This window comes from Plectropomus leopardus, chromosome 21, assembly GCF_026936395.1.
Source record: "Plectropomus leopardus strain MGB_pleo_1.0 chromosome 21, ASM2693639v1, whole genome shotgun sequence".
In the NCBI taxonomy this organism is placed as follows: domain Eukaryota; kingdom Metazoa; phylum Chordata; class Actinopteri; order Perciformes; family Serranidae; genus Plectropomus; species Plectropomus leopardus.
In genome coordinates this window covers 13,685,688-13,700,234 of record NC_142196.1, presented here as the reverse complement: position 1 = coordinate 13,700,234, position 14,547 = coordinate 13,685,688, and the positions used below count along the sequence as shown (strand labels likewise).

Here is a 14,547-nt window from a genome sequence, read left to right as displayed (position 1 = left end):
TGGTCCTTGCCCCCAAATCCATAGTCTTTGTTTAGCCATTACTCAGGCTCAAAACGTTGGGATAAGTGGCTTTTTGCTCTTGCAAGTCGATTAACTGGCCCACAATACCCTTGGCTCCTGGTTTTTCTAATAAAATGAAGAATGAAGGATTGGCAGTTTGCAACAGCCAATGTGACAGCAAACAGTAGTATGAAGGTCACTTTGATGAAAAATGTGTTGTAACATACGTGCAACCTGGAAGTCATACATGGTACACATCATTCAGTGCTGTAATGGCCACTTTCATGTAATTTGTTAGTGTATTAAGGGTCCAAGTCAGCAATCCAATGTACTGCTATATGACTTTCATCCATATAGCTATTACAGCCATTTGGCCATTAAGCAGCCCTGACATGGATGGAGTTGGAGAGCATAAGGCCCATAAAATGTTACAAATATGACAACACGTTGAGTCCTTATGATTCAGACAGTGTCTCTCTCTCCATCATTTCTTTGTCTCAATTCAATTGTGAAGCTTGTGACAAAAAAAACAAAAAACAATTCATCACACATACGATTGCCCCTCTTTTTTCCCTCTGGCTCATTTCCCCAAACTATTTTGGATCTAGAGCCAAAGCAGTTGGTGATGTGTTTGGAAAAATAAGCATCTTTTCAAGGTGATGATGACCCTCACAGAGAAAAGGGAAGGGAAGCCTCTGAAAATCCTATTACCCAGAGATATTTTATTGCCATCAGCAGTGCTGGCCCATTGGCAGTACACAGCAACTGTTTCCAACAATTGCTCCCACACTAATTCTATCGCTGTTGCCAGACTTGCCCAGGGTGTGGACATTAAACTCAATTTTCATCTTAAAGTGATTGCATCACAGCTGACAATGCAATTGAGGTAATGTGGGTGTTCAGGTAGAAATGCCACGATAAGAGGAAACAAAACTTGATTTGCGTGAATCATACAAAAGCAGCAACGCTTTCAATCTATTTATATATGTAAAGCATGCGCTAATTTTGTAAATTTATAAAACATTTACAATACTTTAGAGTAAAAAGTTTTAATGAAAGGCTTAAAATGCTTAAGGTTGTGGACACACTAGTCATGGCAAAAGCAAAACTATCTACAACAAAGGAATATGGCACCAAGAACATAAAAGACAAAACTTTAATAAGAATGATTAATAATTAATATTTCAGTATTGGATACTTTGAGTTAGAAGAGATGTGATGAAAGCAGCTATGAGGGAGGAATACAAAGATACTATGGAGTCTCTTGGCCGAAAGTTAAGAAAGAATCCATGCAACTACCTACTCATTAAGTTGTCTTTCATCCAACATGCGCACAAAGTTTCTGGGACAAAGTGACTTATTGTATGGACTGTCAGATTTTGTCCACTAGTAAAACATCTTCTTACAGTGTGTGTGAAAATGACTTAGAGTCACTAAATGTCATAGTGGAGTAGTGGAATACTGTATACAGCAGAGCAACATGACAGCAACGACCTGAATCACCTCTAGGCCTAGATTTATATTAAAATATAGAGTAGAGAATAGATTAGATACCATAAACTCCAGATGTTTATGAGGTTTTTCCTGGGAACTGAATTATGTGCAGAGGTCTCCTCTTCTCTAAAACAAATATACCAAGTGATGAAACCCCATAAAAACACTGAATAAATCAGTTTTATGTGAAAAATCAGAGTTTCCCCTTGGCAGGGGCTGGAGCCCAGTTGCCACTAACGCTTGCTCAGCTTGTTTCTCTTTTAACTTAAGATTCAGACATCTGGTACCTTAAAATACTTCATCCAGTTCAAATATAGTTAAAGGCAACCAAGATCTTAAAAGTTTGTCATAAAATGTGGCTTAAAACAGAATTAAAAATCAATTTAATACAGCTTCTTGCAGACAACCCTGGGGTATATGATGACACTGACAGGTGACGGTGACTGAACGACATGACCCATGTCCTTGATTAAAACTGAAGACTTCTTCTGGACATTGTTGGAAACACTTAGGATAATATAGGTAAACAGCTCAACAGAGTTTATATTTTATGCGGAAAGGTTATAGTTTAGGCACCTCAGAAAGAACTAACAAATTACAATATAAAGTGGTAATAATATGTTCCAATTAAAATTTCCATTCCATTCTTCTCTTTTCACGATGTAAGAAAAGCATTAATTAGAAAATAATTTATGTATAAAACTATAAAACGAAAGAGACAAATAAACGATGGTATTACTGTGGTTATATTATTATACTAAGTATAAAAGGACTCATTTGTAAATTGAAACCAAAAGTTACCGGCAAGTAAAACTTCAAAGCAGTTAATAAATTATTTCATAAATCTGTCTAAATATATGTTAATTTATTCAGAATTTAAAGACAATATTATGAAAATGTATCACCGCTGATAAAATTGCTTTTGGAACTGCAACATTTTCTGCTGATTCAAAATAATCACTAAATTGCTGTTTTAAAAGTATTAACTATGTTTAAAGTTATTATTTACCACATAAGGTGTCAATAATTCTAATGGCACACTCAATTACCCCTATAAATAAGCTGTTCTGATATTATATCATGTCATCCTTTCACACATAGATATAATAGGTTTGATCGAAATATTCAAAAACAGAATCTAAGTATCTAACTTTAATAATTAAAAACCTCAAAACGTGAAAACCCGCAGGTTCAGTAATCTCTACTGAAATGCTCGTTGACTTTGGAAACAGTCACACAGACAACTAAACCGATAACGACAAACTGCTTCTGTTCCTTCATCCATACCAATTTCATCTTCACCTGACCATCTGAGTCCTGATAGTGGATCTGAAAGTGCTCACCATCATAGTCATAGAAGACGGATGTCTTCTCCAGCTCCAAGGAAACGGGAGAGCCGACACACCAGAAGGGTTTCTTAAATTCGTCCAGCAGAGTAAGACTCATGATGCAGCAATTCTATCAGAAAGGAGAAAAATAAACAAATGTCAGCTCCTCTTTTCTGTGTGGACTATCACTGTTGTGATTTCAGCAGGATTCCATTGAGTAATGATACTTCTTGACAATCTTTATCCAGGAACACATCTTTTATGCTTAAAGTCAAAACTGTCCACATTTATGATAAAATGAGGGTCAAAAACTGTATTCTTCACTGGGAGATACAAGAGGAATGACTCAAAAATGATCTTTTCAGTCTGTAAATATTATAATAAAACTAGCATGTGGTTTCTGTAGCACTTTTCACCATTTGACAGCAACATACTTAAGATGTTTTGGCCTTGCATTTCTATCTTGTTACAACACATAGTGATAAAGGTGTGCAAGTGGCTTCCAGAACACGCTGTACCTCGACTGCACCCTGCAGGGCCTCACACCTCCAGGAAAGGGTGATGTTGCCAGACAAAGGTGTGTGCTGCGACAGGTTTGTCCCGCTGATGGCGGTCAGCTGGATTAGGCCATCACAGATTTGCGCTGATCAGACAACAACACATGACAAATGAGTCTTTATAGTTTAATAAATTAGCATTTCAATGTCAAATCACTTGATTAGTTATGACTAGAAGCATCAAAATAAAAAAAGTTTAGTCATTTAAAAAATCTTGCTTATTAGGGCTGCAACTAATGATTAATCTTTTTTTTTTTTTTTTACTACTTGTTTGGTCTATAAGATAGATAAAGAAAGGTGAAAAATGTCAATCAGTGTTCCCTAAATATAATGCCCTGAAATGTCTTGTTTTGTCCTCAGTCCAAAGTTTTTAAATTTACTGTCACCAAGGGAGTAAAGAAACTACAAATTAATCATGTTTAAGAAGCTAGAGTCAAAGAAATGTGACCTTTTTTTTCTTAAAAAATTACTCAACCTGACAAATGGATTATCAAGTAAGTTGGCAATTCATTTAATAGCTGACTACTAATATGCAACATGTAATGTTAGCTTTATTTCAATCTACAGGCAATATAATTATCTTTAAATACAAGCAGTGTATATAGTTAGTTAAGCTTATTTAAAAATTTTGAAAAAATTTTTGAAATTGTTCTAAAAATTCAAGTATGCAATAAATACTAATACTTAAAAAAATATAAAAATAAGAATTGGAAATTGAAATATAAAACTTTTAAGATTTAAAATGTGTGTATATAAATAAGTTAATATCAACCTGGTGCGTAGGTCACCATTTTTTATTAACCTGGCCCTATATTTAAGTCACCGCACATGTAAATCACACCTACTCTAATTAAAAAGAGAGTTTTTAAATGACCCCTACAGTGCAGTAGCAGTGTGACTTTGTGAATATGACTATAAATAAATTACTTCTCCGGCAGAAGAGCTGGGAGAAGCTTCCGGACATGATCTCGCATACAGTGTTGTGGAGAACTATGTGTAGTTGGTAACCATGGAGACCGTATTCAGGGTCGATGTCATCAAAAGGGGGTTTGTCCATTGGCTCCACGTAGGGGCTGGCGGAAGAAGAAAAGAAGTAATAAGGTAAATGAAATTAAAACTGCACTGAGAGAAGAGAGCATTAAGAAAAAAGTATTTAATTAAAAGGGCATTTCAGAGGTTTATTACTTTTGCAGACTGTAATCATGATGTGCTTTAATATTGTGTTCTCTCCTGAAACCAGGAGAGGGGGCTATCTCCACACTCTGCTGAAGTCCAACAGACAATAGGTTCAGCAGTATCAAGAGTGCTGTATAGTTCTGTTGATACTTTTCTCTCTTCTCAGATTATCAGTGAAGCACCTTCAAAACTATACTATAACTATAATTAAACTATATATAGCAACACCAATATTAAATATCACATAACTAGATTTGTTTTTTTGGAACTGGAAAAAATAGTAGACCATTTAACATTTACATCTTTTTTACCTTTTTTCTGCCCTTTGATTGCCCCTTAACCCTGTGTTAACAACCACTAAACTACCCCTTTGGTTTTTCTAAAAAGATTTATTTCTTTTGCCTTCACTGACAGGGTAGCTTTAAAGAGAAATGTGGGAGAAAGAGGGGGAATGATATACAGCAAAGGGCCACACACAACCGACACACAACGTGTATCTCGATATTTTGAGATCTCCTCCTAACTACTGTAGAGACCACTAAAATATTAAACTACTAAATGTAGCACTGTTACAATAAAGTTAAATAAAGTACTGTTAGAATAAAGTTAAATGAATTATTGTTATCATGAAATAAATGAAAAAAAAACAGAATCACTTAATCTTTTATTTTTAAGAACCCAGCTTATCTTGAGTCGAAAGTTTTGATGTTTTTGCTGTGAACTTAAAGCTTCAGAAAAACAGTTATCTGTTAGCAGTTAGTAGAAAATTAAACTGTTACAGTGGTGCCATTAAATGTGAGGATTCATTTACTAAGAGCAGGAAACAAAATAACAGCTCTCCAGTTCATATATTGATTATATATGCAAGTTCCACTGGTGCTCTGTGGTCAAAAAGCAACTAAATGGTTGCACTCTGGAGCCCTACAGATACAAAAACGCTTGCCTTGCCTCACATGAAATTGCCCAGTAGAGAGCGGTCTAGGTGGGTGGGGGGAATGTGTTTGAAAAAATTAAATGACAATTTAAACTCATTTTACACATCCCCTGGGAAAAAGCTTTGACAAATTAATTACAATCGATATATAGCCCACCTATGATTCAAACTATACATCACAGAAGCAAATTCTCTTGGTAATTACCCTCTTTCTGTTTTAAGCTCTGCTAATGAGTGAATTCAACTGCTTGCAATTAACACCTGCACTGTGTTGTGCCCTCACTGCAATGAATTAGAATTAATTGGTGTTACTGGTCCTGACACAAGACAAGAAGAACATTTCTTACACAAAAAATGTGGTGCAGTCACATTATCCACTCTGGTGGTGAAATACAGGTGCCAGTGATGCTGCTGACGCTTCAGATCTCACCCTGCTGTGCATCATAGATGGGTCACATCAGGGGCATCAAATGAATCGCACTGACTGAATCCGGGCCCTAACCATCTGATGGTGATACACTGCACGCCACGTAAGCATGTGAATAAAAAGGTGCCTGTTCAAGTACAGCGTACCTAACAGAAGATCCCTGTGTGCTTCTTTCCAGTAGCTTGTGGAAGTGGAGGGTGAACATGACAAAGGCGACAGAGCCCTGGTCCTGCAAAGAGAGTAAACACTTAAAATCCTTGTAAATTCACATTTTAAGTATCTTAATTAAGCTACGTGAAGCTAATGAATGATTGAAAATGGCTTCCTGTGAAGTAATTACCTTCCAGACACCGATGATGATGCCAGGCTGCAGCAGCTTCAATTCAACCAGTCTGTCCTGGCCAATGATGTGCGTGCTTTCAGTTAGAGCCTGCATGTTTAATGTGGTCATCAGTGACCTCCAGCCAGGTCTGACAGAGCAACCACAAAAAAAAACAACAGTTGGTTTCACTGAGAGAAAAGAGGAAACAGAGACATAAAGACAGAGAGTGGAGATGGACATCGGCTGTCTTACTTCTTCAGGCCGGGGCAGTTGAGGGCTATCCTCCTGACACCGTGCAGTTGAAGGGAGGAAATCTGCTGGTAGTTGGGCAAGCAGCCTCCTCCGCTCCAGCACAGAGTCACAGAAGTCTCGCAGAACTGGGACCAGCTCGGCTCGAATGTGACCTCGCGCCCTGACTTATCAGAGACCGTCAGCTCCCAGGTGACGTGCAAATTCCTACAATAAGATAGCACAAAGCAGGATTACAGCAAAAAAGATATGACAGATATCTGGCAATAACAGCATGTACAATTAATAATATGCAGTGTGGTTGGTTAAACCTGAAATCGACAGGCTCTCTTCTACTTTATGAAGTAGGAGGTAATTCACTTAAAGAAACAGTGTGTAAGAATTAGTGGCGTATAGAGGTGAGGACTGCAGCTAACTGAAACTTCTTCCAAATGCCATGCATGAAATCACAGTAAAGATTCCTTCAGTGTTTATTGTTCAGGAGGCTTTTAACGAGGAGCCAAATTATCCAAAGAGGTCTCTCCCTCTCCAAAACAAGCAGACCTGGTGATTTAAACCAGCAAAAATGATAGACTGTATAAATTATGGACATAGCTAATATGACACTTGTGGACTGCCGTTTTGGAGCCTCAAGTTCAGCATCATCATCTGGGTCTTTGAGAGCAAGGGGTGGATTTAAATCATAGACCATACTGATGTCTTGTAGACAGCTTATGCATAACTTTGGGACTTAATAAAATGTAAATAGGTGAGTTATTAAAGAATTCACCCTTCGTAAATTTGACATAATTGTTGAAAATAGCTACAAACACCAAAACCATGTTTTGTACCAGGCTGTAAACACGTTTATTGTGCTTTTAAGGTCAGCTTTTAACAAAGGAGTTTATGAGAATTGACTGCTGCTCGGTAAAAACACTGAATAAAAACAGTTTCACGTTAAAAATCCGTGTTTTCCTGACACTTGTTGCAGAGCAGCTGCTAACTACGGTGGCCAACATGAAAACACAAATAGAAATATGGCAGTGCAATATGGCAGACTCCGTGAACGTGGACCTGCTCCCTATGTAAACATAAATGGCACATTCTAAGGTAAGAAAAACATTTATTTCAGCTGATTATATACTAAAGAAAACACTATTATATCATACTCCATTTCTAATAATATATCTCCCTAAATCCTACACACTGGACTTTTAATATTCCCTGTGTATTGACAGCGTAAAACAGTAATATGAAGACAACACAATGCAAATAATTTGGCAGTGTTGACTCATGCTCTTTATATCAGCCTAACTATGAGTTTAATGGTTGTAACGGTTCTTTTGACAGCAGTAGGGAGTAGTATGACTCCAGTTAAGCTGCTCTTGCTAATGAAATGATATGCAACGAATGAAATGAAACCGCAGCTGTTGTGATAAATCTCTTGATCCAATTCTGTCTAAACTGTGATTCAGGGCTGCCCCTACTGTGATGCAGCCGGTGTCTCGCTGAGGCACCATCCAATATCAATTAAGTGGAGGAACAAAGCTAAAAACTGGAGCAGCCCAGGAGGCCCCGGATGACCCAGGGGATTTCGCTCTGCATTGTCTGTGTGTGTGATGTCTTGTGAAATGATTATTACCAAGGTAAATCGCATGCTCCTCAGTGTCTCTAACAGACAAAACCCCCACAGGGAATTGTCTGAGTTGGTGGGAGGCGGGAGTAAGGGGAAAGTGTGTGTGCATGAATGTGTGGGTGTGTGTTGTGGATGAGGAGTTGGGGGGGCTAAGTAATTTATTTCAACAATTCAGACAGCCTCTGCAAGGAACACAATTATTTCTACTTCCCCTCTGTACCACAGCGACTGCCACAGAACTCAAAATTGAGTGCTGCACAGCCTCTAATCAGAGGTTATAAAAACACAGCAGAAACCGCAGCGCAGGCGATGAGGGAGCTTTCCCCTGCGTGCTGGCATCCCCCTGAGCAGACATCTCGCTCAGACAGAGACCTCCTCTCTCACCTTTAATAAGAAAGTGTCATTAAGTGCGATATGAAAAACAAACCACGCTTTGTTTTTGATAGCCAGCGGCTTGAACTGTCCTCTAGTCTATACCCTTGAACTTTCTTGACAGCGACTCGGGTGGATCTCCAAAGTTTTACTGCTTGCTAACCACAAACAGGGCAGGGGTTCCCATGATATCTCACAGAGCTGCCTCCCATTGTAAAAACAGCTAGACAAACAGATGGAAGATTACAGCATGATAAACAAAGTATGATCAACACACCTTTTAGCTGAATAAAGTAAAGCAAACTGCAACTAACTGACAATGGAGCCAATGGACAAGGACTACCAGAGAAATAATGATAACCTGAGGGATTCAAATGCTTGAAAATACATGGTAAGCACTACTCACAAACACTTGCAGGGCTACTGAAGTGTCTGGTAATTGATATCAAGTGTCCGGTACATTAAACAAATCATACACCTCAGGTACTCCATCTAAGTGGTTTTCAGAAGCAGTTTTTGCTTCTCTCCGTCTCTTACCTGAGGACCCGCTCTGTTTGGCCGGGCAGCCCAGTGTGACGGCTGATGAGTCCGAGATGTCTTTTCCACTTGTCCATGTCACATTCGGCTACAGTCTTGAAATGCAGCCTCTTCCAGTAGCCCGCAGCTCGATCCTGCACCTCCACTTTCGATGTCTTCAGCTCTTCTACACATTTAGGTTTCCGCTTTCTATTCTTGCCAAACTCTGCCATGTATATCTTCTTCCACAGAGTGCTGCATGGATTGCACAGAAAGGTGAGCGGTGCTGTAAATGAAATGACTGAAAAGAGATTAAGCACATGATAATCAAATATGTCTAATGTGCTAATTTGGTACAGGTCTGCCATTCTAATAAAACAAAAAAAATCCACTGATTTGTTCTTGAGTATAACTGTTTTGCTATTTGTGTGAGAAAAATGTAGCACTCTGATGAAGTTTCATTTCCTGTCAAAGCACTACTTTCTTACTTAATGCGTATTTTAAGTTTAACGGAAGCTAACGTGTGATTTTGTTTGTTTTACAACCCATAAAAGCAGCAATTCAGAGAAAAAGTATCAGTCCTCTTACTAATCTGTCAGTCATTCTGTCTTTTATCACTAGTTTCAGTTTGCATTACATCATTTTCCATCATGGTGAATTATTTTGCTTGTGCAAGCTTCCCAAATTACAACCTGCCAGGGCACTGAGCTGATCCTTGATCCTTAAACATTAGTTTCCGTTGTTAAGCATCATTACTCACGCCAGTTTTAGACAACTGCTAGTTTTGGTACCGCCTGATATGTGATAGCAATCTTTACAACATTATGGAGTGAAACAACACGGCGTTTGGTGTCAGTTATACCTAATCCCACTCTAGTTTTCTGTTATGAAAAGGACATTAAACTGCCAAATTACCTTGTCGCTGTACAGTGTATAATAAATACACTACAACATGCTTAATGTCTAGATACAATCTGAGCACCATCAGTTACATTTATTGAACAATTGATGTTGATTTATTTGAACAAACAAAAAAAGACTAATTCAATCCGATGAATCTTTTTAGTCAAGTAGAGAATTTTGTTTGAGGACTTTTTCATTACGGTGAAACACAGTTAAATATGAAATTAAAAGACATTCAAATCCACCAACAACAACAATTCTGAGAAGTCACGTTTTAAAGAAAAAAGCCAAAAACACTCACTGGTTTCAGCTTCTCAGATGTGAATATGTTCTGCTTTTTCAGCCTAGTAATAAAAAAAAATGAATATTTGGGAGTTTTGGAGTGTTTGTCAGCTTGGGCTCTGGGAAACTGGAATATACAGTTTTCACTATTTTTGACCAGTATTCAACAATCAATTGAGAATTAATTGAGAAAATGATCAGCAGATTATCCATATTGAAAAAAGGAATCTCAATTGCAGCATTTTATGGCACTAGTAGATTTTCACGTTAATAGAAAATAAGACTAAACAATATAATAAAAAAGAGTTGTTTTTTTTTCTGCAGTGTAGTGTTAAGAAATTCTGTGACTCATAGGCTGTCTTTACTGAGTGCTGGACTGGTTTCCTAAATATGCTATGTATGTAATGTATTGTGTTTGTTGCATTACCAAGACCTGGCCAACAGGTTACTTACTTATCACCGGCAAGCTGACAGAAGAGCTCACTGACGTGGCCGATGGTATGAAGGGCAGAGGCATCCAGGTAGGACAGAATTTTAATCAGGACATGAGATGGGAGTCTACGGAAAAAGGTAATTAGAGATCACTACAAGGAAGTAACACCAGTGTTTCCATGACACCTGTTGTTCAGCATGCAGTTCTTTAGAGGCACCTGTGTTACGAGACAAATGTGCTCTCAACAGGCTTCTTGGCAATCTTATACTTCTGGCAACAAAATGAAATGACCTGTGTTGGAGTTCTCATTCAGTAGATTTGGCATCGACAAACACAACATTAACTTCAGGATTCACCGTTTTGTAAAGCACTCCTCTGAGATTTTAATACAAAAATATACCCAAATTAAAATAACAACAGACAAGGGTGGTTACATCCTCAAAAGACACTCAGTAGAATAAAATTGTGACCATTCTCAAGCTGCAGAAAGTGATGAATTAAAGTGTGTCTGACATCTGAAGTCAAATCTCAAGATCTTGTAACTTTCAAGGCATGAGTATTTTTGAAATACTGGAAAAAAAAAAGTTATAAAAAGCCGTTCTCCATATCTTTTATAGCAAAATATTGATCCAATTTGTGTTTTTGCACCTGTCCTGATTAATGATGCCATCGCCATCCAATTTAATCTCCTGATAAAGTAATATATTCAAGTTCATATTACCTGCATGGTCAATCACTGACATCTCACTGCATATCAAATAAGAACCACATGAAACAACTTCAGAAATGAGACATAAAATGAATAAAACATATTTGGTGTGTATTAAAGCTTTAAAATTCAAATTACTCAATTAGTTAACCTCTCACTGACATCTTAAGCTATCAGCATATACAGAGATATTGGTTTGAGATGTTTTTGACATCTCTAAAAGTTTGAAAAGGGAAAAAGTGGCCAGTTGAGTAATTGACATGTGATACTGTGTTCATCTTAAACCAGTGTCTAACAAGTCTAAACTTATGTCCAAAATTCTCTCTAAAGTCACCTATGATTTAAATCTATTTCAGGTACAGAGAATTGCTCATAAAGATTTTAATTTTATGCTTTCTATAGGCTTTATAGTATCCACATCATTAATACTGAATAGAGCTGAAAATCTGTAAATCAGTAAAAAATGTGATCATTGAGAGAGCAATGAGCATGAGTGTCTACATGTATCAGTCACTGTAAGTTCATGCTTTTTGAAACCTTTTCAATACAATTTATTAGCGTTAGTTAGATTAATCTACATTTTATCAACAAGTGAGTGAAGCTATGAAGTAAAAAGGTAGAGGGTTCAGATTCAGCAGTCAGTATAAAGATCTGTAACATCCAAAATACAGACTTTCACTGAGAAGAGCTTAACTCGTTTTGACAAAAATAAATTGACAAATGGGTAAGTTTAATCAGATATGATGTTTGTCGCAATGAAGATATCACAAAGTCAAATGTAAGATTATTCAATGATTTTCAAGGACTAATGATGATAAAAATATATAATATTTTAGGACTTTTTAAGGACACCCTGTCTGGTTCTTAAATGTGAGGAGTTGCTTTATTGTAATGTCACAGCAAACTGACTATCTCTTGGTTTTAGTGCTCGGCATACAGGACAAGCAATCTGAACTTTGAAACTGTGACAGACATTTTCACTTTTTCCTGATAACTGAACAAAATAATAATGAATTCATTGTTGGATACAGCCCTATTTTAAACTGCATATTTACAATAATGTGTCTTGCATTTTTAGCACAAGTGAGCCAGGTGTTTGCATTGATTTACATAATGTTCCAGCAAACTGTGACCAATATTTTTTATTTAATTGAGCGATGAGTGCATATTGAGGTATTCAGACACAGGTTCTAACAAAATAAATATAATTATAGGTCTATATGGAATTTTTAAAAAAAGTGTACTCTGCATGCTGGGACAATAATCTTGCTAAATATGAATGTTTATCTAGAAAAAGAGAGATGTCTGACTGCTCTGTTTAATCAAATGTAGTTCAAAAACGTGTGTGAGGTGCTCATGGAAAACGTGAAACAACAGGATACACAAAAAGGAAATCCTGGCACTCCAAAATGTGTAAAGCGAATTACATTTATAAGCATTTATTGTTGTGGCTAAATCAATAACAACACCAACATGTTTCGATGAATTTTTATCTGCCTTAATGGAATAACACTCACATAAAAAGAAACAGTGTTAGTGAGGGCTATTGTGTGCTGACTTGCTACTCTCTGACCTGCTGTATTTACCGCCTACATTCAATGGCGACAGAATCAGATTGTTTAATTTGAACATGTGAAGTGTCCTCCACCTGTATCGATTTCTGCTGTGCTTTTATTGTATTTTGCTGCAAACGAACGCGGTCTATAAATCCTTTTACTTACAGGGCAATAAAGCCTTGACTCGCCACAGTTTGTGAACGCTGCCTGGCTGAAGTGCTGGATGTCACGCAGGTGGAAATATGAGCATGTTCTGATAGATTACCTTTCCAGGAAGTTCAGAGATGAATTGTCAGCTCTTGTGGACCTGGACGTCCTCACTGTCCTCACTGTCCTCACTGTCCGCACTCTGGAAGTGACTGCTGTTGGTGCCGCCATTTGTTTCCCTGGTTTTGACCCCGCTGAGTCAGATACAACGTAACGTGTTTGTTAGGAAGTTGGGGCGTCGAACTGCGTTTGTTTCGCAGCGTTTTTGCTCACGGGCCGTCGAGTAACATTAGCATACAACTGTCACATATAAACTTAATAAGTTAGCTAGACCAATAGCACTTTTTCTACTTTTTCTGTGGTCTTACCATTTCAAAGAAGAACTCTTTAGCGTTACATTTCTTAATTGTCCGCGCCTGGTCCAGTCGCCATGGTAACGTCCGGTCAACTTCCTTCCACGTGCAGAAAATACTTTTCCGGTAGGAAGTGGAGATATTTGCCTTCAAAATAAAAGCAGATAGAATTTTCATCTGAAATAGACTGCATATTGTTAGTTGCAATATTGTCAGAAGCCTACATACAGTCCGTGATTTGAAAAAAACAAACAAACAAAAAAACCCAACAGATTTAATCCAAATATTATTTGGCACAGGTTGCTCGATTGTAGTTCAATAAATAGGTCCCACTTCCTAGCTTTGGGGTTTGAAAGGTCCTGAATAACAAAAAACAAAAGGACTCACAAGAGACTAATAAAAAACAAATTGCTCAAAATCAAAGCAGCAGATATCTTGAATCTCAGTTTCTAGTATGTGTGAACCCTGAATCATACATTTCCCATGATGCAACTTAATTTGTCTTCGGAAAAAACACAGCTTTAAACTCTTCACCACCATATTGTAATGCAGGCTCTCTGTTTTAGTATGTGGGCTCAAAGCCCAAGCTGAGATAACTCTGATCAGATAGGCCTAATGAATGTAATTTTCTTGACAAAACTCTTCCAGAGCCCCAGAAGACATAGGCAGGGTATTAAAGAAATACTTCATCAATTACATGCCCCATATTACATTGAATCAATGATTTTTTTTCTCTTGCATCTCCTCTGTAAACAAAGAATCCAAAAAACGGACATGATTCATGATGAATTGACGTCAAAAGGGTCAGTGTTTAACAGCTGTAAAACTATATCAAAACATCACTTTACAAACTCTCACCCAACACGCACAGTACAATCCAAGTCTCATGTATGGTATGCTTAATTCCCAAACATATCCTTCTTGACTAAAATCCTTCTATTTAAAACAGATGCATACAAGCAGTGCACCTGAGCAAACGCATGCATTTGAAATCTGCAAGTACATTTCTCTGAGTGACCCTGGTGTGCCTTTCTTCATTGAGGGAGATTATTTATGTGAAAGATTTCTGTAAAAACACGTTTGGAAAGTACTGAGAATATAACTGAATACATGA

The 14,547-nt window shown here is 37.5% G+C and overlaps 1 protein-coding gene across 3 annotated transcripts in view; it reads right to left on the bottom strand.

The window, feature by feature from the left end:
- fbxo15 (F-box protein 15) overlaps positions 1 to 13,552 on the bottom strand; it is a 63,000-nt gene extending 49,448 nt beyond the window's left edge. Inside the window, exons 1-10 of one of the 3 annotated variants that reach the window (XR_015775370.1) lie at positions 13,449 to 13,552; positions 13,139 to 13,274; positions 10,629 to 10,733; positions 9,012 to 9,245; positions 6,491 to 6,694; positions 6,257 to 6,386; positions 6,063 to 6,145; positions 4,307 to 4,452; positions 3,341 to 3,465; positions 2,838 to 2,952 (exon numbers count right to left, since the gene is read on the bottom strand). Coding sequence is in view for 2 of the 3 variants with exons in the window: in XM_042510838.2 (XP_042366772.2) it covers positions 2,686 to 2,952; positions 3,341 to 3,465; positions 4,307 to 4,452; positions 6,063 to 6,145; positions 6,257 to 6,386; positions 6,491 to 6,694; positions 9,012 to 9,245; positions 10,629 to 10,733; positions 13,139 to 13,251 (1,407 nt within the window). In the remaining variant the exon portion in view is untranslated. Of the gene's footprint in view, positions 1 to 900; positions 2,953 to 3,340; positions 3,466 to 4,306; positions 4,453 to 6,062; positions 6,146 to 6,256; positions 6,387 to 6,490; positions 6,695 to 9,011; positions 9,246 to 10,628; positions 10,734 to 13,138 lie in introns of those variants that run through there. The other 2 variants (XM_088072042.1, XM_042510838.2) reach the window with 2 other exon arrangements.
- Between the last annotated feature and the right edge of the window lie 995 nt (positions 13,553 to 14,547).